We start from the raw sequence: 25,853 nt of genomic DNA on the forward strand, positions 1-25,853 counted from the left end.
GTTCTGTTCCTGGGAAAGTAGTTTCTACCATCATGGTTGCTCCCATTCTTCCAGGAGTGCAGCAGACTCTTTCGGAAGCCTGGAAACGAGACATCGGCAGTAGAGCCACACGACTAGGCCCCGTCTTCTCTTACACGAAAGTGTTTCGCATTGGTGGACTGAGCCATTGTGACAAATTCATTTTCATTTTGTCTAAAGTTTCTTAAAATAATTACAAGTTTGTTCTTTTAAAAAAAAACTTTAAAATCAAGCAGCAAATTCCCACGTGGCCCATTTACTGCAATAAGCCACAGGAAAAAAAAATGGTATAAAAAGATTTATTGAAATTCATAATTAACAAAGACATAAAACTCAAAAAGTCTGGCTCTTTGGGGAGCGAGAGGGAAGGTTGCGATGGTTGTGCTTGTTTATATACAGATGAGAGAGTGACGAGGAGACACAAGCCCACTTCTAAGGCTCTCATTGAAGAGGGACAGGAAATTAAATCTGTACATTCAACTAGGTACTTTGCAGTCGATTCACTGACTTTTTAAGAAAATACAACTTTTCTATCCGCAATCCATGCTCGTGTATGAAAAGAGACCCGGCTGGCCTGGGTGTCCAGTACTGTCTCCTCTGGCAATTAAAAGCTTTGCAAAAATCTTCAGAGTACTGTAGAGCAGTGGTCTCCAACCTTGGCAACTTTAAGACTTGTGGACTTCAACTCCCAGAGTTCCTCAGCCAGCTTTGCTGGCTGAGGAACTCTGGGAGTTGAAGTCCACAAGTCTTAAAGTTGCCAAAGGTTGGAGACCACTGCTGTAGAGCACATGTGGAAACAGATTCTCATCACCTAATATCAAGGCGTTGTTAATATACTTTTATATATAGTATTTTACAGACCAAAATAGTACACACTTTAGTTAAAAGGGTTCAAACATTTTCTTTTTTTATTACAACTGTCAAATGCAATTCACCAGTTAACTCAGGAAATTAGGAACACTTTTTATATATATTTATAGATATTTTCATGACTGCCGTTTACAGAGAACTGCTCTAGATCCCAAGAGTCAGAAAAGAACCAACCGGGAATGGGAGCTGAACAAGGATCCTGCTGCATTCTTGAGCAGTTCCCATCCCGAGAGCTTGCCCAGCCATGCTCTACAAGATTTTTTTAAAATAAAAATTTGCAAAGTCACCCCCACAAACCAAATAAAAAGGAGAGAGAGAAATTACATAGTTGGTCACTATTTACAAACAGCCAAGTAAATGTTACCGATAGGAAGTGGAAGAAAAGGGGTTTCTGGGAACGGCAGCCATTCACAAAACAGGTAACAAGAAAACACGCGGTTATCAAGATGCTGCTGCTGCTGCTCCCTATGGTGCTGGCGGCTGGAAGGCTCCCACAGGCCAATTTTGCTGAATCCGGGAGAGAAGAAAAAAAGGCTTACAATGTCCTCATAAACTGGCCAAAAGGGGGGGCGGGGAAGAAGCCACGGAGTCTTCAGGCCCAAATGATCCCTCCGCCCTCCCTGTTCCAGCCATCAATTGGAATCATTGTGGGAATCCTCCAGCTCATATTTATTTCTAAAAAGCTTTTAAAATAAAATAAAAAATCCAGAGTCCAGGATGAGCCACTCCAAGAAAAACAAACTTATCTCTTGCGTTGTTTGCTCCTGCATAAACAGGAATAACAGATAAAATATTTTTTTACAGAAACAAAATGTAGCAGTCTTGAGTGGCAGTTTTTTTTAAAAAAATGTTATTTTAATTCCCTTGCCCATAAAATTAAACATTTCCTTCTTGATCTCACAGCAACATTACATTCCAGGGAGGGGGTGAGAAGGGGTGAAAATACAGGGAATAAACAGTCAAATCACAATAGGAAACTTATTTTTCCCCAGAACAGGTTGCGTTGCATTTAATCTTCCTCCTCGCCTTCATCATCAGCCTCTCGTTTTCTCTTCTCCCCCCGGGCTTCTTCTGTCAAAGCAAAGGGTTGCAGGGTCAGAATGAGGAACATCTCTGCCCCACAAACTGCCTTCCCCATGCAGCCCCAAACTATTGTTGCAAAGCAACCCACTTAGGTTTAAGCGCAATTTCCAGCTGAGCAAAGGCCAGGGCAGCTATGGGGGAAAGCAGCTTCCCCCGCCAGCCGAATTCAGCCCCACTTCCAGAGGAAGGAAAGTTCTACTTTGCACCTTTACAATGCAGGCTGCACGCAGCTGCTGAAACTGGTAAGCTAAGTACTGTTAAAAGCAGTGCACCATTTTCCCATATAAAATATGTGCAAAGAAGAGGAATAAAATAAAAATATTAACCCAGAACTCTTTAATGCCCTTAGGGACTATTTTTCATGCTTTTAATTTAAAATTAGCTGGTTGGTGTCTGTTTAATTCCAACTACATATTGAAGAGTTGCAGGCCACTCTATAAGCCCTCCAGTCAACAAATAAACTAACTTTGCCCTGAAGAAATTTCCAATCGCACCAAAAAGAAGCTCCAGGCCTTCCTCCTTCATCTCTCCCTTTTCCTCTGAAGAGCTCAAGGCAGAAACACTGGAAGCGTCTCCTAACTTTCCCCCAAATAGCTTCCTTCTGAGGGAGTGGCGGCTGGCTGATGGGGAGAGGCAAGCCCAGGGACACCCCGAAGCTCTCGGGCCGCAGGAGGGCTTGAAGCGGCTTCGGGGCGCTTAACCTCACACAGCATCTCAGTCAATCTCTCAGATCTGCTCTACTGTCCCAATGGTTTAGCCTTTAAAAGAGGGCAGAGGTTTTCTCAAGGTTTGTTTTGCACATACCAACTGCTGCTTCTTCCTCCTCTTCTTCATCATCTACTTCACCATCATTATAACCCTCTTCATCCTCCTGCCAGAGAAAAAAAGGCAAAAGTGTTTTATTGCATCTGGAACTTGTCTAAATTGGAAAAAATTAGTTCGCTTTGGAAGAGGAATTGCCGTAACCATATTCAGCATGAGGCCATTATCTGCTCCGGCTGATCACAGATCGCAACACCCCTCATTCCAAAGCAAGATGCCTGCAGCTGGTCTGATTCTCTCCCCCAAGTACTACAGTCTTACCTCCTCTTCTCCACTCACATCTTCCTCTTCTCCACTCACATCCTCCTCTTCCTCTAATTCGTACTCTCCTAACTGAGCCTCTTCATCGTAGTCCTCTTCTATAAAAACAAAACAGAAGAACCGAGCCAATGAGAGAAGTCAATTCCATTTTCTTCTGGTTCCCCTCCTAAACCTTTGCTTTGTCTCTCCCAGGCCATAAAGGCCAAGAGCAACATTGCAGTCAGGACCGGACGGAGCCCTGAACTTTTGCAGGAACGGGGTGGTGTGGGTGTGAGTGTGTGCCACTGAGCATGTGCAGAAATATCAGATTCCCATTCACCCTCCTTCAGCTATGTGAAAGTTGAAGCTATCAACTAAGTGTCTAAATTCTGCAGCTCGGAGATTGTGATCGCCTGGATTCCATAGTAGGGACAGAAATGATGTGGCAGCTATTTTAGGCTCAGAAAGAAGACAGGTCCCGAAGGCAGAAGATGAGGCATTTAACTTAACAAAACAAAACAACAAAAGAAAGAGCTTTTGTCTTCAGCAAAGTTGCTTCCAGGAAACCCAAAAGGAAGACCAAGAACATTAAGCAACCTATCAGGTAGTTCTCCCATTTCTCTCACCTCACGCAAATTGAAGGAGAAATGCTCCAAACGAGCTAACCCTATTTAAAACAGCAAAACCACCTGACGTTTTTATGAAGTGGAACAGAACAAGAGAAAAGAAGCACAGGTCAGTTCCAAATATTTCTGAAGTTTAAGCCATGCTTTCGTACCTATCATCTGCATTGGTTTCTAGTATCTAGTGTTTCAGACAATAGACTTGCAAGGAATCTGCCTCTCCAGGAACCTTAACTGCAGGATGAGGACAGGATTCCCCACCATCCCCAATTCCTTACTTGCACGTGGCACACTCTGCACTGGATGATGGGGCATGACACGCAAGCCATGCATGTAAGAGAACCGTGGTACTAAAAAGAGCATGGATAGAAGAAGCCCCCTTTGGACTGGGTCCAAAGGAATCCATCTACTTGAGAGTCACTGATTTTCAAGCCAGCAATCATGCCTAAAACTTGCTGGAAACTCAGAATCAGGGTGCAGGTTGTAGGCAGTTGTTCCTGGCCTCTGCTGTCCCTTCTAAACAAAGGTCCCTCTAAGCCATGGTACGTATCATCCACTGAGTACTGTCTCTTCCTCCAATTTATTGCAATCCTCTTGAAAGCAACCTGTAGGAGTGGCCATTATCATCATATCCAGAAGTTGTGTTTCCAGTAATTTAAAGAGAGGCAAAATCAACCTTTAGATGCTACCTCTGCTATTCAATGGTCCTCTTATATATTTACCCCACCATTCCAGTACAAGATGCCAATGTTCATCAATATTTGGTGCCAAGGAGAAGCACAGGGCACTGGAATCTAGGGGGTTTTCAGGATTCCTCCCGTCTCTTGCTTCCAGGGCAATCTGGAATGCGACAAACTGATACGGATAACTCTGTGGATGGTTTTACTGCATCAAATAAGGCAAAGACATGGAGTTTTGTTCTTGGGAGTCAACCTCAAGCTAGGGTTCAAGCTCACACACCATCCTCCTCCTCCTCTTCATCATCCAGGCCTTCCACGTAACCTTCTGCATCCGAATCAGGGGCCTCTTTATCATTCCGATCGTAGCCATCCAGGTATGTGAGTTGAGGGAGAAGTTTGAAGACATTGTCTCTGTAGTCATTCAAGTTAGTGACCTCACAATTGAAAAGATCTAAACTCTTCAGGTTTTCTAACTTCTCCTGAAAGAAAAAGGAAGGGGTTCATTGCCAACCCTCGGCCCAACACCACTGGGTCAGAATTATAACAAAACAAAGGCCCCAAAGGCTTCTTAACTAGAAAACATTCTATCCTCTCAATCTAGCCAGGATCAGATTTGGCCTACAAGAAGTTTGGAAGTGGCCACATTCAGGTGAGTTGGATTTAAGCTCCACCTGGAGCCACAGATCCCTGGGAGTCTGCAAGACACCTGTCCAAAGCCCCAAAGGGAACAAGCCCTCTGGCTGCAGATTCTCAAGGTGGGCCAAGAATTTTAAATCCCATGAAGGAAGCCGCCTCCTGTTTGTTTCCAGCCTATAGGCACCATTCCTTCAGGCGACCGTCAGAAGGAGATGCAGAAGCCAGCAACCAATTCTGCAGATGCTCTTTCACCAAGCCACAAATCAAGCCATATTATATGGAACAGGAACAGGAGAGGAGATTCAAGGCTACCTTCAGCCACAGAAGCTCCCGGGATGACTGGGCAAGTTTCACTCAGTCACCACCAGCCTGCTCACACCATGTGGAAGAAGAGGCTTCAGGTGGTTAAATATCAGGGTACATTAACTAAAAAGATCAAATACCTACGACTCTTCTTATCTGTTCATGTCAGCACTGAAAAGGCTTCTATTAGATTTAAAAAAAAGAAAGATGTTTAGTCCTATTCGATGGGGGAGGGTCTGCCAAAGACGCCGCATAGCCCCATCCTTTCACTGTTTCATCCTTATAGACACTTTTTTCTTCTGTACCTTCAATTTTAAAGTCTGTTGACTTTCTCAGCAGAGAAAGTGCGATAGAAGCTGCAATCTGGAGGCCAGAAGCAGATCCAGAAATGTTGCCAGTTGCAATGTTACTCAGTCAAGGTTCAGGGCAGCCGTTCCCAGCGACTGAAAACAGGCAGTAGAGGACAATGGTTGCAGCCCAGGTTCGGGGGCAGCTGTTCTACGTCCACCTATTCTGAGCCCCCTGGGGTTCTACGGTCCTCCTTTATTTTCTGACTTGTCCACAAATATTGTTTCTATGGATCTGTCCAGAAAGGTAAAGAGTCAAGGAAACTGAGTCGCTTTAAGTTTAGAATAAGGGAAGAAAGGGGGAAATTATTGCCTGGCAAACTGAAGGGAGTACAGAAAAGCATAAAAGTTTTAAAATGCCACACTACTAGTATGAAGTTTAGGCAGTCAAGGAGGACCAAAGGAAGCAGGGAACCATATCCTGAGCCCATCTGGAAATGTCTCCTACTCCACTGAAAGCTACAGACACCTTTTCCTCAGCTGGCTTACGGGGGGGGGGGGGGGGGAGTGGTCTTTTTGACTGCTCAGGAATAAGGACAACCCCAGGAGTCATAATGAAAGGCAGCCACGAGGGGGGTCACAGTGCACAATGCGGGTAAGAGAACTCAAGCCCTTGTTCCCTTGGGCCCTCTGACGGACCAGACAGCGCTTAGGGAGACGCAGGAAAGGAAGAGGGTGGCCAGAGAGGCTGCAGGGCGAATAGGCAACTACAGGAGGGGTGTCAAACTCAATTTCACTGGGGATTGTGTATGACCTTGGGGGGGGGGGCAGGGAGGCATGGGCAGGGGGCGTGGCCAGCTCGACATCACTCATGTCGGGGGCACCTGTGGTGGCCAGAGCACTCTGCCAACGAAAACAGAGCGCAGAAGGAGCAGCCCTCCTGAGCTCCGTTCCCACTGGCAGAAGCACTGTGGCCTACTCCTTTGCTGCTTGCAGTGTGGCCCCATGGGCCAGATCTAAGCATCCCACAGGCCGGATCCCTCCCCAGGCCTTGAGTTTGACACCCCTGAACTAGAGGGACAATCCCAGGAGTACTGGGAACTGATCAGCAAAGACCTCCCAAAGAGGCCTATGTGGACTCACCAGAGGTTCTATTGTACTAAGATCCTTTATTTTGTTGCCACTTAGGTTTAGATGTGTGAGGTTCGGACATTTTTCTGCCAATACTTCCAGTCCCCCTGAGATTCTGTTGTCACTCAACTCGAGCTGAGGAGACAAATATTGAGACAATAAAAATAAACACAACTATGTTATTCATTTCTTAGGATAATATAGCATTTGTTCTCTAATATCTGTAGTAAATAAAGTCTTATCTATGCACATATGTCACCTCACAGAGGACACACCCCTTTCCTGAGGGCCCAATTTGAAGTTCCACCCTGATAACTCCCCAAATGAATGAGTAAAGGCATATGGCATTGTGCCAGCCCAGAGGGATTTGGAAGGAAATGAAAGCAGCAGCATCACAAACATGCTTGGAGAAAGTGAGGAACTGGGAAAGTGAAAGAGAACGAAAGAGGAGAGGGAGCTTGGAGAGGAGAGCTGGTGAAAAGTTTTGGAGTGGAAGACATAGAGCTTGTCTGTATCCCAAAATAGATTGGGAGCCAAGAGAAGGGCTGGAGGTTACTGACACTGGTGGCCATCAAAACAGTTGTACAAAGGAAAACCAAGACACGGGGCAAATATAGCACACCTGGAAGTCAAGATAAAGCTAAGCAGGCAACATCTGCAGAGGGAAGGTGGGCTGTGAGATGATCGATCATTCATTCATTCATTCATAATAGGAGAACAAGGAAAGTCACAAAAATAATGATGGAGCGGAAAGAAGGCAGAATGGGGAAAGAGACTCGGCAGGAAACGGGATAGTATGTCCTAAAGAAGCATGGAGGCTCAAATGCAGAGCAGAGAGACGCTAACCAAGAGAACAGCTGAATTAACACCTCCAGCAGGACGAACAAAAGGCTGCTAGCGGAAGGGCAATGAAGTCAAAAGTAAAGGCTAGCGAAGCCAATAGTTTCGGCAATGAAGAGGAAACAAATTTTGAACAGAGAGGGAGAAAAGGGAAGCCAAAGGGCAGATCTTAGTTGAGCATCAGCAGCAGCAGAGAAGAGCCAGGATGATTCCAAAGCAAAACAGTTTTCACCTGGCCAAGAAACTGGAGTTACCAAGGGAGAAAAAGATGGGGAGCTGGGGGGAGGCCACCAGTGCTTCTGCCACTCTGCAAAAATAGGAGCCTGCACGACCTGAGCAGATCAAATGAGACCAAGTTGGCAGTCAGATGGACAGATGGGCATGTATAAAATGAGTGTCTTGGCAGCAGAGTTATAATGAACAAAAGCGAGAAATATTAGGAAATCCCTGCACTTTACACTTTACAATTAGATGTGCCATGTTTATTTAAAAGTTCCAAAGTTTTGCTTTACTGTGTAGTCACATAGAACCCTCCATTTAACACTGGGTTCAAGGGTCTTTTATATAAGTAACTATTAGGCCAGTCATGTTTTTCTTCATAAAATAGGACGACCACCTACCTTCTTAAGTTTGTTTAACTTTGGTAAGTTTACAACTGAGGTGAGGCCTACATTGATTGTACTTAATAGTTCCAGCTCTTCAAATTCATCTGTGAGGCCTTCAATTTTTCCTTCATTTGACCTGCAGTTGTCAAGAACAAGTTCTTTTACCTGAATACAAAAAGTAAATAAAAGGCTTAGTGATGTCATTTTCAGGTTCAGTCACTCGTTATGTTTTAACATTTTATCTGCACACTGCCTAGAGTTCCTCTGTAAGGGAGATGGGAGGTTTCTAAATGGATAAATAAATAGGCATTTAACATATCAGAGTCATTTATATGGCCTTCATAAGATTTGCTTCAAGCCAAACCCACCTACAGTATTTTGGGGTAAATCCCATTAAATTTAAAAGGACTAAATTTCAAGATGACCAAAGAATTGCGTGAGCATTTCAAGCTAGAGCAAAGTCACTATGTGGAAGGTGGGAACATTCATAGTTATTTCACTTCAACACAATTCTGGCCATTGACCTCTATGACCAATGCTCCACTGCATATACGGCATGAAAACAACTGAAATACCAATCAATGTCACTGGATGCAATACAAGGAGTCCTTGACTTACAACCATTCATTTAGCGATTGTTCGAAGTTACAACAGCACTGAAAAGGGAGACTTATGATCAGTTTTGAGCCCTGGTGGTCCAGTGGTTAGAGTGCAGTACTGCAGGCTACTTCTGCTGCCTGCCTGCAATTTGGCAGTTCGAATCTCACCAGGCTCAAGGTTAACTTAGCCTTCTGTCCTTCCAAGGTTGGTAAATGAGGAGCCGGATTGTTGGGGGCAAGAGGCTGGCTCTGTAAACTTAGAGAGGGCTGTAAAAGCACTGCAAAGTGGTATGCAAGTCTACGTGCTATTGCCTTTGCTAGTTTTCACTTATGTCCATTTGTAGCATCCCTGTGGTCAGTGACCAAAATTTCCGTGCTTGGCAACTGGCATGCCTTTATGACGGTTGCCCCATCCCAGGATCCCAGGATCACCAGCTGTAACCTTCCCAACGCTTCCAACAAGCAACGTCAATGGGAGAAGCCAGTTTAATGACCGCATAATTTACTTAACGGCTACAATGATTTGCTTAACATTCATGGCAGAAGAGTTCATAAATTGGGCAAAACTCACTTAACAACTGCTGTGCTTAGCAACAGAAAATTTGGGCTCAATTGTAGTCGTAAGTCAAGGACCACCTGTATTGACCTGGACTACCTTTGCTGGATTAAAACAGGGACGTCATCTCAGTGAGAGTTTCAAAGTCAACTCTTATGGCCATAAAGCCAAGTCATTCTCCCATGGCTGCCCCCTCTTGTGCTCCTGGAAGAAAGGCCAGAATGAATTCGATGCGCTCCCTTTCTCCCACGGCTAAACTGCTGATCCTGCTACTGCTGGAACTCCAGACAAACACAATCCGATGAATGGAAAGGAATTCCACATGAATTTGAAAGGGAGAGCTGTCCAATCACTTGGAAAGAAAACTTTGCTGCAGTTTCAACTAATCCAGGTTCAGAGGGAAGCTGAACAAAATCATTAGCTAGCTTGGCTATTTCTCAGTCTCTGGGTTGGCTGACAGCTACTCTTTTTTAGTTTTTTTTTTTTAAATACAGACCTTCCCAACTTGCCATAATGCTAAATCTCGGAATTGTGTTCCTTTGTTGAACTCAAAACTAAATTCACAAATTGGATTCTCTGAGACTTCCGTTTTAACAGAATAATAGAGTTGGAAGGGACCTGGGAGGTCTTCTAGTCCAACCCTTTGCTCAAGCAGGGGACTCTATACCATTTCAGACAAATGGCTGTCCAGTCTCTTCTTAAAAGCCTCCAGTGATGGTGCACCCACAATTTTTGAAGGCAAGTTGTTCCACTGCATAATTGTTCTGTCGGGAAATTTATCCTGAGTTCCAGGTTGCTTCTCTCTTTGATTAGTTTCCATCCGCAGTTTTTTTTCTCCTGTTTTCAGGTGCTTTGGATAATAGGTTGACCCTCAACCCTCTTCTTTGTGGCAGCCCCTCAAATTTTGGAACGCTGCTATCCTGTCACCCCAGTCCTCCTGTAACAGATGTAAAGTGGGCTGGTCATGTGAGTGACTCAGTTTCACTTCTGGGACCGAAGACACTTGAAAAGGTATGAAGTCACAATATGGCCCTTTTTTATTTTGCCCATCCAGAGGAACAGAGAACAGCTGGGAGGCCACCAACTCTTTGACTAGGATATTAAGATTGTCTTTATTCTGCCCTTCCGTCTACAGTTGACTTGCTCATCTATTTCAACTTAATGGTCCCTCCGTTCTATTAATTAAACTGAACTGTTTAATTGAACTAATTGAATTAACATGAACTGAAAGAGGTTCGTATTGTTTCCAGAGCATGCAATTTTCATGTTGCTTTGGAATTTTGCTTTCTTGAATTGTTCATTTTGTTACTAGATTTTAAACACCATGAAAACAATATGGTAATGACTCAATGTTATTAGAGATAGCCAGTTTGGTCTAGTGACTAAGGCACCAAGCTAGGAAGGAGGAGACTGTGAGTTCTAGTCCTGCCTTAGCCATGACACCAACTAGGTGACTTGGGCCAGTCCGCCTCTCTCAGCCCACACAGGTTTGTTCTGTGGGAAAAACAGGAGGAGGGAGGAGTATCATATGTGTTCACCACCTTGAGTTATTTGTAAAAAATGGTAAAGGCAAGATATACATACAATGAAATAAATAAACAAAGGTCATTCCAGTTATAGTTGACAATGTGTTTAGATTGCAATATTTACTTATTAATAAGACAAAGATAAAATCCTTTCAAATAAATCATGAAGAGAAGCAACCTAGAACTGAGGAGAAATTTACTGACAGTGAGAACATTTAATCAGTGGAACCACTTGCCTCCAGAAGTTGTGAACGGTCCCATCTGTTGGAGGTTTTTAAGAAGAGATTGGAGAGTCATTTGTCTGGAAAGGTTTGAACAGAAGGTTGGACTAGCAAACCTCCAACGTTCCTTATAATTCTGTTATTCTGAGAAATAATTTATACCAGTATGGAACAAATCTTAAAAGCTGAATTCCCATTTTAACATATATGCATATATTATATATGCTTCCATATATAATAATTGCTACAATTATACTATATGCTTCTTGCTGGAAAATTGTCGGCTTCAGTGGACAATTCAGTGGCTAATTTGGATTTGGATTTGGATTTATTTATTTATAGGCCGCCCTTTTCCCTGAGGGGACTCAGGGCGGCTTACAATCAAAAAGGAAGGGGAGTGTAGGACAATACGAAAAAAGAAATGTGCACAAAATAAATTAGACAATAAAACTCAACATTCACTCAGCATTCGGGAGGGGCGAAATAAGATTATCCCCAGGCCTGACGGGTTAGCCAGTTCTTGAGGGCTGTGCGGAAGGCCTGGACGGTGGTGAGGGTACGAATCTCCACGGGGAGATTGTTCCATAGTGTCGGAGCCGCAACAGAGAAGGCTCTCCTCCGAGTAGTCGCCAGTCGGCACTGACTGGCGGATGGAATACGGAGGAGGCCAACTCTATGCGATCTGATGGGACGCAGGGAGGTAATTGGCAGAAGGCGGTCTCTCAAATAGCCAGATCCACTACCATGGAGCGCTTTATAGGTGGTGAGTAGGACCTTGAAGTGCACCCGGAGACCAACAGGTAGCCAGTGCAGCTCACGGAGGATCGGTGTTATGTGGGCGAACCGTGGTGCGCCCACGATCACTCGCGCGGCCGCATTCTGGACTAGCTGAAGTCTTCGGATGCTCTTCAAGGGCAGCCCCATGTAGAGCACATTACAGTATTCCAGCCTAGAGATCACAAGGGCTCGAGTGACTGTTGTGAGGGCCTCCCGATTCAGGTAGGGCCGCAACTGGCGCACCAGGCGAACCTGGGCAAATGCCCCCCTGGTCACAGCTGAGAGATGGTGGTCAAAAGTTAGCTGTGAATCCAGGAGGACTCCCAAGTTGCGGGCCCTTTCTGAGGGGTTTAAATTTTGTCCCCCCAGCCTGAGTGATGGTATGGTGGTCAAATTTTTGGGAGGGAAACACAACAGCCACTCGGTCTTGTCTGGGTTGAGTATCAGCTTGTTTGCTCTCATCCAGTCTTTAACGGCTTCCAGTCCCCGGTTCAAGTTGTGGGAAAATGCTTTGAAGTCTGAAGTAACTTTGTACCTTAAAAGCAAATTTCGCATGCTTCAGCTTGAAATCATTCACAGACTATAATCTAATACATGGATTGTTATCATATACAAAATTGAGTTTTATGCATACTGTAGAATCTAAATTCATTTTAGCAATATAGACCAAACTCATTTATCGTTCCAATGAATTGTTCATCACGGTTAATGTGGTGTGATATTAAACTATTTAAACTAATACCATTGATTATATATTGGAAAGGTGTAACTTCCATGATGGCAATAACCTCCACAACTTTTTAAAATCCCTGATTTATTTATCCCTATTGTATTTTTTTATTTATGTCACATTCTCTTTTGTACATTTACATATTTTCTTCAAAGTGTACAACAAAAAAGTTAATCTTCTCTCCTTTTTAAATTACATCGCTCCCTTAATAGTGCGTGGAAATGTAGAAATAATATATCTTGGTTTCAGTGAAGTATTTGACAAAACACTCCATGACATTGTGATTGTCATACCTGGAGTATGCTTATGAATCTTCTCTGGATAAACTAGCAGTTTAGCAGATGCACATCTACTTGAAATCTTACTTCATAAGCAGTCATGAATTCTCCCTCAATCAATGAAAGCGAAGCGCCAAAGTCCAGCACAGGACTCTGCATTGGGTCCTACCCTCTATAACCTTCCTATTCGAGAGTGAGATGAAAAAGGGGAGGGAGTGCTTACACAGGTAGTCCTTCTTTAGTGAACATTCAGTTACAACGGCACTAGAAAAAGTGACTTATGGCTGTTTTTCACGCTTACGACCATCCATTGTCCCCATGTTCACGTGTTCAAAATTCAGATGCTTGGCAACTGATTCATACTTATGACTGTTGCGTATCCCGGGATCACGTGATCAAAATTTGCAACTTTCTGACAAGCAAAGCAATGGTGAAGTCAGATTCACTTAGCCACCTTATGGATTGCATGGATTCACTTAATAACTGTGGCAAGAAAAGTTGCAAAATGTGGCAAAACTCACACAACAAATGCCTCACTTAACAACAGAAATTTTGGGCTCAATTGTGGTCTTAACTCGAGGACTACCTGTATTTGCCAACTATAGCAGAACCAGTGGGAAGACAGAAAAAAAATCCAGATATTAGGCTGGAAAAAGACTTTGGCATAGTAGTTGCTTGGAAACTGACTTCCAGTCTGCAGTATGACATGGTTGTAAAAAAAGTTGTGTGTAAATTTAACTTATGTTAATAAAAGCACCTGAATAATCCCGTTTTGGGCACCTCACTTAAAGATGCACTTAAAGGTGCATGAAAACTATCAGAATCCAAGGGAGATTCTGAGGATGGAGAGATAAGAAACGAAATCTCACGAGGAGAAATTAATGCAACTGCTAATAACAAGCTTTAAAAAGACAAGACAAGGGAAAATGTAATAGTACTCATCAAATAATTCTTCAAATAATTCAACGGCTGTCACAGAAACATACAATTTCTCTAAATTCTGGAGAAAATGGCAAGGAATGGATGAAAGTTACAATACTGTAATTCCAACGGACTCTTGGGAAAGAAAACTGCTAATAGTAAGAGTTGTTTGACAGGAGCCATACCATGTAGATACTAGACACCAGATGTCAGGGGCATTTTAATCTGGATTTGTACAATCAAGCCGTGGGTTGGATTGAGGGTCCAATGCAATCAATCCAGTATCTGTCAGCCTGCAAAGGTAGATGCTATACGGAAGAATGCAAATCAAGCTATTAGTAATAACACTCTAATTCTACCAGCCCTTTTAAGAGCACCAAAGCAGCGTATAAAGCACCATTTGCATTTAAGCACCACTAGTGCATTATAAGTAAGGGGCTGCACATTTGGTCTTCTCTGGGCTAAATCTCACTTCTTGTTTCTTCAGTATTGCATAGCCCATAAAACTGTTCACCAAAATCAAGATGTGAGAAGGAGGGCAATCCATGGTTTGCCTCTGCTTATGAAAGCCTGTTCCGCAACACTTGTAGGGTTTGTGGTTCTTCCTCCCTCCCTCCCTTTTCTGCTTCTGCTGTTATTGCGATGCCATCACTATAGGTTCCCATCTGGGCTGCTGGAATTGCTACTCTGGCCACCTGGGTGGGGATTCTATGGTAGCTGACACACTCTTGAAACAAGTCCACTCTGGCTCACAAGGACTGGCGAGACTGAGGATTCTATGGCTGACCACAGAAACACCTTTTCTAGGATTCCTGTGCATGGTTTTAAGCCTCTACAGGGCCTCACTGAATCCTGGGGTTGGAAGGGACTTCCGCCAGAGACAGGAATGCTCAGACTGTCCTCAATAAATTGTATCCAACCTTGGCTTAAAAAGTTCCAGAGATGGAGTCCCTAGGACTCCAAGAAGCTGTCTGCTCCACTGCTGAAGAGACCTCACAGTCAAGAAGTGCCATGGGAGCTGGGGTGGGAAGTTATTTCTTCCAAAGGTTCTGAGTGTGTAAAGCAGTATTAGATATTGTTTACATGCACATCAACCAATAGAATGTGTGTGCAATTTTGCGGCTCCAACGCTTGTCCATGCATGGATTAGAAATATTTGTAAAAAGTGTTAAACCATAATGAGACAAACACTGTTTGTTTCTTGAAGAAGATAGATAAACCCAGAAGAAACACAACTTTCATTTTGAATCCCAAAGCATTGCAGCCTCTCATGACTCATATTGACAATTTTAGATGGCTTTCATTGAGGATCCAAAGGTTGCTACAGACATGAGTTCAGGCTACTTCTAGTTTTTACTATTTTAAAATATTTGTGGTTTGCAGGAGTCATTGCATATTTGCAAGAAGATCAGATACCTTAAAATATTATTGGACGATACTTTATTATAAGAACAAAAATTGTATTTTTATCTGGGGATTTTGATGATGATTGTGTCTACTGCATCCTCTCATTTCTATTGCTTGCATCTTTATCATAGGTTATGTAGCTGTTTATAGGTACAAACACCTTTAAGTATTCAACAACAGAAAACTAAGTAATCTTATTTATTAGTTTATAATATGAAATACAAAAATACAAAAGAAAATAGGAGGAAAATAAGGGAGGGAAAAGGGAAGGGAAAAAAGTAAAAGGTGTTGACTTCCAACTCCCTTAATATAAGGGAGTCGGAGGTTATTTTTATTAAAATAAAATTAAGAGAGACTAATTAATGAAATATTAGTTGCTTTCTGAAAACTTTGTAGGCAGGTTTATTGGTTCTGTCTTATTGGTTCTATGCTGAGTTATATTGCTATTTTATAGGAATTCCAATGTAGCAGAAACACCTACTCACTTCTTCTGTACTTGGTGAACTATTCAGAGGGCTTCTGCAATCAAGTGGATTGAAGTATATATCCCCAAGATACGAGTTCACTTTCATTTCACTTATACTTGGATCTGGATTTGAATCCATGTCACCTGGACATGTTTTCAGAAACGAAATAACTTTTTCTTATACTCTAAACTCACCAACTTCAGAACTGTGTTAAAAAGCCTATATGCAGTGACCAAAACAAAAACCTCCTTCAGTAAGTTTAGAAGGCTACTTCCCAAAAGAGAGGGAAAAGAAAAATATTATGTTGCACTAAAATCTGGAACACACTGCAAACAGCAGTACCATACCAACTAGCTACTTCTGTATTACTAGAAGTAGATCCAAAAGGGTTTTTCTCTTCTTGCATTAAAACTGTAAAGTATGATTAAATGACTGAAATTATGGGCTGGGATTAGGGAGTTCCAGGTTCAAGTCCTTCTTCAGCCCATGAAAGTTCAGTGGTCACTTTGGACAAATGACTCCTCTTCTACTAACTTCAGAGGACTTCTCTAAATTCATGGTTAAGATAAATCTAGTAAAATAAAGTTCATAGACAGAACTACATAATAGTTGAGAACTACATAGTTTGTAATTGTTACACAGCCATCCCTAAGTGGGAAATGAGAGGTTAGATTCAGATGTGTTGCTACAGAAACACAATGGAAGGGCCAATGGAACTCTAGAAAATATTCACTGTATCCCTCACCCCTAGATGAATGCAGGGCCTCCTGATCCCATTGCATTTCAAAAGCATTTAAGTATAATACCCTATCATGCTCTGAATGAAATCACATTCTCACCAGATCAAATGAGCTTGAATGACTTGGGACTTTGGTGACTTAAGGGCCACCATATGTTCCTCCCTCCAGATCTGGAGTCCTTCCAGATTCCCTGCCCATCAGAGAAAGGCAAGCGCTCAATATAAGTAGCCTCTATTGGAGAAGGCCTTTTTTTAGATATTTGGAAAAAAATCAAGCTGTTAAAGGCGACTTGCTGAATATTTTTAGTTTGATCTATAGTTAATGGCTTTTCTGTTGGCTGTTTGCTATGTTATTTCAACACTAATTTTTGGTAGGTTACAGCTTTGTTTTCAAGTTGTTTATTTAGTGAACTGTTCTGAATCCACCTGGTGGAAAGAAAAAGAATTTAAGCTTCTGAAATTACATGTTTAAAAACAAAAGTCCCTGGCTTTGGTGATCATGAAGTTTGTACCTTACTTGCATTCACAGAAGTCTGAATTCTCAATTGTTTTTTCATGATATAATTAACCAGCAGGATTAAAAGAGTGGCGGGATAATCCTGTACACAGCTATTTGGAAGTAAGTCTCACTGAATTCAAGCTTTATTGCCAGGAAATCAGAGACAAATTTCACCTTCAAGAGCTCAGAAAAGCTCATGAGAATGAGAAATGGAATTATGAATAAAACAGAAGTTTTTTTTTAAAAAAACTAGCAAATTGCACCAATTTACCACAAAGCAAGGAATTAACACAGAAGGTATCATGCCCTAGACTAAGTATTGTAACTTACAACTTTAGTTCTGAGAGCAATCCTCTTAATGTTTTCAGCAAAATTTACATTAAAACTGTGTTCATAATTTCAATTTCCTACTGATTTCACCAGATTTCTTTTAAATCGTTTGCATTTTTTCCTATTATTGCAAAAATATTCCTACAATGTCCAACCTAATAAATATAAAGAATACCAGGAAAAATGTCAATGTAAAATTTTATTGAATATTAACTAGGTTGCTTCTTTTAAGCTATTTTAATGTTTTAAAAAGTAAAATCTGATTTGGCAAAATTCTCCAAGAGTAGTACATGAAAATTTGGCATAAACCTGCGTTATTCTTAGGTGAACATTCTAAGTAAGTTCTAAATAGCCGAATTTCTCTATTTCCTTTTGAGCCTGTATCCGCAAGACTCCATGCAACACATTCAAGGAACTCCATATCCCTCCATGAAGTATGGAGCATTCCCAGAGTTTACAGAATACGCATCTTGACACCATATTTGACTCTTCACAAGGAGTAGAATACACAGCTATAAAACGGCTGAGCAAAAGACAAGCAGGAGGACAGCAAGAAGTTATTTTGGTAGCCTTCAAGAGTCCCTTTGCGAAGCCTCCCTGCCCAGCGACGAAAAGCCCACGGCGACCCAGCCTGGACAGCTACCAGCTCCGGAGGGTCTTTTGCGGGAAGAAGCAGACTCGGTCGGGGGGCGGCAACGGGCGCTTCACCAGGCGGGTCGAAGGAGCCGCAGTCGGCTTGGCATTCGGGGCTGGGCGGGGGGGCTGGCGCACCGAAGCCTTCGCCTCTCGGAAGGGTCAGCGAACCGCCTGGCGACACGGGAGGTCGGCCGCCTGCCCCCTCCCCTCCATGGGAAGCACGAGGCTCCGTGTCCTTTCAGCCCGAGCGGCCGCCAGGCCAAGTGCGCGCCTTCGCTTCGGCGACAAAATGGCAGCCCTGGAGAGCTACTGTGGTGCCAGGCTGGGCGAAGGGAGCCGCCGGCGGCGGGCGGGCGGGCGCCCTCCCCTCCCTCCCGCAGCGGAGCCACCCTCGGCCTTCCGGACCGGCGGGTGGGAAGGCGGCCATCCTGGGCGCGCGTTCCGCAGGGCGGGTGGGGGGCTTCCTTCACGCCAAGGCCGACAACCCGCGAGGCCGCCCCGCCTCCTCGGCCGCCGGGGGAAGGGAGGGGGAACCGACCCCGCGATCCGCTCGCTCGGGCAGCCCTTTTTCCTCGCTGCAGTTCGGCGGGGGAAAAAGATGGCGCCGTGTCCTACTTCGGGCGGGCGGGCGGGCGGGCGGCTGGCGCGGCGGAGGCCGGCTGCTTCCGAGGGGGTGGGCCTCCGCGCCGCGCTCCATGAAGGGAAGAGGGGGAGAAGGCGGGCTGCGGCCGAAGGGCCCCCGAGAGCCCCGCCGGCCCGACGCAAAAAGCGCTTCGGCGGAGCGGCGGGGGGGAGGGGCGGGAGGCAGGTGACACTCCAGGAGGGGGGGCAGAGCTGCGCCGCGAGTCTTACGTAAAGCCCCCCCTCCCCGCCTCGGCGGAGGAAAACATCTCCCACCTGGGTGGGGCTGCGCGCGAAGCGCCTCTCGGAACGGCGAAGCCCCCCAAGTTCCCCCGAAACGGCCGCGCTGCGCCCCTCCCCCCCGCAACCTTAGTTTCTCCTTGGGAGGAAAATGCAGCGCCGCCGCCCCCTCCTGCCCCCCCCCTCGTCATTCCACGGGGCAGGCGGGCCGGGCGAGTCCGCGGACAAAGTTTCGCCTCCCAGGCAGCCTCCGCCAGCAGCATCCCAAGTTCGGGCCGAGGCCGCCGCCGCCGCCCCCTCCCTCCCGGGGCGAGCAGAGCAAGAGGGCGGGGGGGAGATCAGGCCTCCCCTCGCCCCCCCAGCTCCGCACATCTGGGGCGGCGGGGGGGGCAGAGAAAGGGCGCGTTCATGAGGACTACAAAGTTGCAAATATGGCTCCCCGGCCAACCGCGCCTGATCCGCGCCGCGGGAGCGACCCATCCGGCGGCCGCCCTCAACTTGCGGGCGAGCCCGGCCCCTCGCCGCAACCCCCTCAGCCCCCTGGGCGCTCCGGCCAAACTCCGCCCGAGCGCAGGACCAACTCGGCCGCCTGCCCGGCTCGCTCCGCTCTCCTTCCGCCCGGGCGAGCGAGCCCTCGCCAGCCGCCGCCTCCGGAGACCCGGCGGACGGACGCACGGAGCGGGGAGCGGCTTCCCTCCCGCCATCTCGGCCCCGCGCCCCCCCCCGGGCACTGACGCCGCGCGCGCTCTCCCGGTGGGCGCCTCAAGGGCAGCGGCGCAGCCCCCGCGACGGCAGCCGGCAGGACGGCGCCCCCCGCCCGTCCAGCGCTCCGCAGCGGCTCCCCGCGCGCCCCGCCTGGCCGCCCCGGTTCCTCCCGCCGCCGCGAAGCCCCCCGCCGCCCGCCCGCCCTGGCTTACGTCGGAGGGCGTCCTGTTCCGCAGCTCTAAGTGGATCCTCTTCTTCATGTCCATGTCCCCGATTGCGCGGGAGGCTGCCTGGCTGCGCGGCGCTCCGCTCCCTCTTTTGTGTTGACACCGGCGGCTCCGGCAGCAGTAGCAGCAGCGGCCCCCCCCTCCCGCCCCCCCTCCAGAGCCAGCGCGCGAGCGAAGAGGGACTTTGGGCGCTCAACCAGCTCCGCTCGGAATCCCCCAACGCGGCCGACCAGCGCGCACACTAGCGTGATTGCCGCGGGGGCGGGCGCTCCGCGAGAAAAGGCTCCCGCTTGACGGGCGGGCGGGCGGGCCAACCGGAGGGCGGGGGAGGCCGGGCCGGCGGCCGCCGTACCAATGGGAGCGCGCGACGGGCTTGCGGGGGGAGACGGGCCGGTCCCTGACGAGGGAGCTGCGGAGCAGTCGGCGCAAGCTGCGGAAGGGGCCGCCGGGTGGTTGGCGGCGGGGCGGACGGCCGCGCTGGAGCCGCAGCGGGCGGGAGACTCCGTGAGCGGGCCCGGCGCCGCCTGCCGAGGAACGGGACCCTCCGTCCGCCTGGCGGGCGAGCGCCGGAGCAGCTGCTGGCCGGGAGGTGGCGGCGAAGGAACGGCGGCTTCCCAGAGGATTGGCTGGCGCTCGGAGCTCGCGGCGCTTTCTCGCCCGCGGAAGACGGAGCTGCTCTCCGGAGCCTCGCTTCGAGGAACGGATCTCCCTGCCGCATTTTCCGGCGAAGGAACGGACCTCCCCTCGGAGAGGAGGGAAACGGCCACCGGGCGCTTTAGCACCTGCAGGATTTCTACCGCGGTGGCCGGAAGGGCCGAGCCGGAGCCTGTCAGGGCCGGTTTCGGGGGCCGCTTATCAAGGGGAGGCTGGAGGGCTGAGGACTTCCGGGCAGTACGGGAGAGTGCGGAGGGGGGGGAGTTGTCTCCTTTCCGCCGGCGTCGGACGCGACCGAGAACTCCCGGAGGGCCTCGAAAAGCTGCAGCAGCTGCACCAGCCTGGACTTTCCTCCTCCTGCTCAGCTGGGCTGGGGGATCTTCTCTTAAAGGTCCCCTTTTTGCCAGAGGGAGAGGGAGAAAACCGAGCTGCTTTTCCTGCTGCATCGTTGGTGGCCTCGTAGGTATTCTGCTCTCCGGCTCTTTCCCCTGCTTGGCACGGGCAACCCGCTGGCTGAGTCTAAACACGGGGTTTTAGTTATTAACGTTTTTGGACAGTGGCTAGACAATGAGGTGCAAATTGTATTAACGTTTGCTGATAAAGCTTGCTACTGTTACATAGTAGTTTAAGTGCATTGGCTTTGATTCTGCAATAGGCACGCCTCTTAAACAGGAATAGGTTTTTAGTGTGACTTCCAGTGATTTTGGTATCCCAGCTTTCCTCTTCTACAACAGGACAGTGGGCCGGTTCGGGCAACAGTTGGAACTGCTGGATTCTTTTCACAAGAATTAACAGTGTAATAAGTCCGCCAATATGAGAGCACAAAGTACTTCCAATAACTACATATACAAAGACACACACTCCTTCAAACCATAGTCAATTCCCAGTGTCTTCACAGGTTTTCAAGAAGAGACCGGACAGCCATTGTTTGAAAAGGTATGGGGTCTGTGCTTGAGAGGGGGTTGGACTAGAAGACCTTTTTTGTGGCCTGTCCAAATGTTAATTAGATCTGACCCTTTGGAGTATTTTGCAGCCAGCCAGCTGGATGTTTGTCTGTAAGCAGATAAGGTGTAGAGAATATGAACCATTTGAGAATCCTTAGGATTGTTTTGCATCTTTCAAAGACTGAATGAGCTCCTAAGGCTATGAAAGGCATTTCACATGCATGAAATGGTGCTAATAGAGTTGCTTCCACATGCTACATGAAAAATTGCCTGTCTTTATTGTTACTGTAAGAATTGCTAACCATAAGAAAGTGACAAAAAGTCTACATTCTTTCTCTACAGTGCAAATGGATCCTTCTAAGCTACATTGCAAGAACATCATTAGTTTTGAAGAGAAAAAGATGGGCTCCGAATCTTGCTTTCCTCTTAAAAGAAAATGAGTGTGGGTTTTTTTTGTAATCCAGATGCAAGAAGAATAAACGGGGAGAATATTTTCTTTCTAAAGGAAGAAATCTGATAGGAATTTCTGTCGTTTGCTAACCATCTATTGTATTTGAACTTAAGGAAAAGTTTGTCAGTTTAAGAAAAGGGGGAAGTCTTTACAGGCAGTCCTCAACTTACAGCCATAATTGGGCAGAGTTTGGCCGGAGCACCCAGGGGACTGAGGGGGTCGTGGCAAGGGGCCGGGCTTGCCCGCAACCACATTTCTGTTGCTAAATGAGACAGTTAAGTGAATTTTGTCCCATTTTATGTTTCTTGTTGAGTGAATCACTCTAGTTGTTAAATTGGTAACATGGTTGTAACTGAATCTGACTTCTCCATTGATTTTGCTTGTCAGAAGATCACAAAAGGTGATCATGTAACCCCAGGACACTGCAACCATCTTAAATATGACCCAGTTGCCAAGTGTCTGAACTTTGATCTTGTGACCATGGGGTCATTGCAACATTCATAGGTATGAAAAGTGCTGTTGTAAATTTGAATGGTCATTAAATGAACTCGTAAGTTGAGGACTACCTTTATGTATATGTTATTTACATATGGTATATGATACAATTGATAGGAAGCCCCAAAATTATACAGACAGACAGACAGACAGACAGATATTTATTTATTTATTTATTTATTTATTTATTTATTTATTTATTTAAAGTCACAACCCCTGGTATGCCCAAATATGGGAGGAAGGTCACACTTCCATTCTCTGTCCTTCGGCTCGTCACAAGAGACCATCCAGACAGAAACCCAATATTTTTTTACTGTTGCCTTTTTGTTACATTTGTTATGTTTGTGCTGATAAATAAATAAAGGGAGACTAGTATAGATCTATTTCAAGCTATTTAGCTCTCATCAGCTAGCCATACCCTTGCTGGGAATTGAACCTGGTTCGATTCCCAGCAAGGGTATGGCTAGCTGATGAGAGCTAAATAGCTTGAAATAGATCTATACTAGTCTCCCTTTATTTATTTATCAGCACAAACATAACATATATATATATATATATATATATATATATATATATATATATATATATATATATATATATATATATAATCAGTATAATTTTATATATATAATATACATATATATACCCACATACACAAATATCCATGTCTGCTTTTTTAATATTATAAACTTTGTCTATACTTTACTGCTTTCTGAGGAGAACTTTAGATCTCAATAATATTTTGATTTGAAGCTTTTCAGCAGAATATTGTAAGACTGCAGAAGTATTTATTGGAACATAGTATTTCTCACTTCTTACTGGAATGCACCTAACAGAATCTGAGTAAGGGGCCTGTTTTCCATTGACTAAGTTATTTATGTATTGCTAAGATTTTGTGTTGCTTTATTCCCAATGGCTCAGAGTCATGTATACAGAAAACCAGGGCATTAAAAAAAACTATGGTACTAATAATACTTTATAATTCAATAAAAAAATTTGACAAAAAAACCTGTGGCATTGATCGATAGGGATGGAGACATCAATCTTAATATATCCTAAGTGCTTTCTCTCAACCAAGTTTTTATTTTTTTATGGAAATTCATTTGGGATGACAAAACGTACAATATTCTGTTCTATATTCTATTTGGGAGTAGGGAAGTCTTCAGTATAAATTTCGGGCTCCATCTTTGTGGGGAGTCCCCAGTTTCTTCTGCTGTTGAACGCACCTCTTCTGCAGGTGCTCCTTACATGGCTTTCTAAGGCTTTTTTTTGGTTTGCTTAGCCTGTCACTGAATGAAGCCTCTCCCCCTTAACCACGGTATGAGCCTGTGACTTCTTGTCTGTCCAATGGTGACTCAGCACATGACCAAAACAAAAAACACCAAACGAGATCAGCATGGTTGCAAAAGAGTTCTCTTACAAACTGAGAGACACAAAAGACACATACTTCGCAAAAACTGCAAAGAGCGGCATATCATTAATACAGAATATGACCAAATAGCCTGAGTCTGTAATGAGGGAGTCAGGGAAACTAAGGCCCAGAATGAGCCAAGACAGGCAACAAATGCAAAAATAATGTTCAAATGTTTCAATATGTAAGAAACAGGAAGAAAGTCAAGGAAACAAGTCCACTAATGGCAGTAGATGAAGATGATGCAGGGAGAAAGCGGAACTGCTTAATTCCTTCTTTGCAACTATTATTTTGCAAGAGGAAAAAACAGCCCAACCTATCGAAAGCAATACCAAGGAAGATCGAATAGGCACAAAAGTCAAAATAGGCAGGAAATTAGTAAGAGAATACTTATCTGCTCTGGACAGATCACCTGGATCAGATGATTTATACCTCAGGGTTCTGAAGGAGTTAGCAAATGTAATTTCAGAGGCAATGAATGTAATCTTTGAAAGCTCATGTAACGCAGGGGAACTACTAGAGGATTGGAAACAAGCCAATGTGAGTCTAATCTACAAAAAAAGGGCAAATGAATCTAGGAAATTATAGGCCCATCATTTTCACATCAATACCTGGGAAAATCTGGAAAAGATAAGTGGCAGATCTATAAGTACCTAGAAATGAACACAATAATTGCTAGAAACCAGCATGGGTTTGTAAAAAAAAAAAAAATCATTCCAGACAAATCTTACTGCCTTTGATAATGTGACTAAAGTAGTGGATCGGAAAAATGCTGTGGACATACGTGGAAGGCATTTAACAAAGTAGATCACAGCCTATGTCTTAATGAGATAAAACAATGTGGGATGGACAGTGCCAGCATCAGGTGGATTCACAACTGGCTGACCAATCACATTCGTGTAATCTTCAATGGAATTACATCCGCATGGAACGTAGATACAGTGGAGTATCCTAAGGTTCTATCCATACTCTTCAATATTTTCATAATGATCTAGATGAGGGGATGAAAGGGGAACTCATCAAATGTGAGTGACACCAAGCTGGGATAAATAGCCAACACTTTAGAAGAAGAACTTTGAAAGACTTGAACACTGGACCCGATCTTCCAAAATGAAATTCAAAGGTGAAAAAAGTAAAGTCCTGCATTTAGGTGGGAGAAACCAAATGCATGAGTACTGAATTGTTGGTACCTGACTCAAGAGTAGTAACTGGGAAGGAGTTAGATGTCCTAGTGGACCACCACTTAAGTATAAGCCAGTAGTGTGCTGCAGCTGTCAAAAAACGAATGCAGTCCTTGGCTGCATTAACAGAAAGATGACATGAAGATCACAGAAGTGATAAAAGCGAGTACAGCTGTATACCACGCTACTTATGCCACACTTGGAATACTGAAGGAATCAACTTGATCTCCAAAGCATCGAAGGGTAGGAGAAGAAATAATAGGTGGAAGCTTGTTAAGGAGAAATTTCTTGACAGAATAATCACACTTGTCTCTTGGAATTGGAGGTGCTTCATAATTGGAGGTTTTCAAGAATAGACTGGATAACCATTTGACCAGGATGGTAAAAGGAAGCAGTCCCCCACCTTTCTGGTTCTGCGGACCAGTGGCAGGGAAGGAATGGTTAGGCACGTATGTGACCACTTCTGCACTTGCCCATTACTTGCATGGCCCAGTTCCCGCCAGGCTGGGCTGCAGACCAGGACTTGGGGATCCTGGTATAAGGTCTCCTGCCTTGAGAAGGGGGTTGAACTAAAAGTCCTCCCAGATCCCTTTCAGCCCTATGATCCTACATTCTAAATTGGCTTCTGATACTGATCACGCCCCTGGGAGGGGTATTTCTGGCAGCAGATGGGCCTGGGGAAATGGCCTTTCTCTCACTGTGCCCAAACTATAGTTACAAATGGATACCCCTATTTATTGTAATGTAGTGGAATGGTCAGACATTCCAAAGGTTGCTGGCAAGGGAGAAGGGACTGCAACCCATGGTTTGCCTAGTTACCCAGCAGAGTGCTCATAAGGAGCCTGGCAGCACACTCATTAGAATGTACCGGTACTATTGCAAGCTAAATGTGCCCACAGCCAGAGGTTCAATCCTGACTGGCTCAAGGTTGAGTCAGCCTTCCATCCTTCCAAGGTTGATAAAACGAGGACCCAGATTGTTGGAGGCAAAGATTCCGACTCTGTAAACCATTCAGACAGACCAGTAAAATGCAATGAAGCAGTATATAAGTCTAAGTACTGTTGCTATAACTTACTTTCACAATTGGGTTTAAGGGGAGC

The 25,853-nt window shown here is 45.3% G+C and overlaps 1 protein-coding gene across 1 annotated transcript; it reads right to left on the minus strand.

Annotated features, from left to right (window-relative positions):
- Window positions 1-899: 899 nt before the first annotated feature.
- ANP32A (acidic nuclear phosphoprotein 32 family member A) lies at window positions 900-19,770 on the minus strand. Its single transcript, XM_032232422.1, has 7 exons — window positions 19,603-19,770; window positions 8,154-8,303; window positions 6,706-6,828; window positions 4,617-4,815; window positions 3,055-3,152; window positions 2,776-2,842; window positions 900-1,959 (listed from the first exon to the last, which is right to left on the minus strand). Exons 1-7 carry the CDS (start codon window positions 19,654-19,656, stop codon window positions 1,898-1,900), a joined length of 753 nt encoding a protein of 250 aa, XP_032088313.1. The 5' UTR covers window positions 19,657-19,770; the 3' UTR covers window positions 900-1,897.
- Between the last annotated feature and the right edge of the window lie 6,083 nt (window positions 19,771-25,853).

The sequence above is a fragment of the Thamnophis elegans genome, chromosome 16 (genome assembly GCF_009769535.1).
Source record: "Thamnophis elegans isolate rThaEle1 chromosome 16, rThaEle1.pri, whole genome shotgun sequence".
NCBI classification, from domain to species: domain Eukaryota; kingdom Metazoa; phylum Chordata; class Lepidosauria; order Squamata; family Colubridae; genus Thamnophis; species Thamnophis elegans.

Coding starts and splice junctions, on each gene's coding strand:
- ANP32A (XM_032232422.1), bottom strand. CDS start 19,656: ATGGACATGAAGAAGAGGATCCACTTAGAGCTGCGGAACAGGACGCCC. Junction 6,829..8,153: donor AGTTAAACAAACTTAAGAAG/GTAGGTGGTCGT, acceptor TTGTCTCCTCAG/CTCGAGTTGAGTGACAACAG. Junction 4,816..6,705: donor TTAGTACAATAGAACCTCTG/GTGAGTCCACAT, acceptor TTTTTCTTTCAG/GAGAAGTTAGAAAACCTGAA.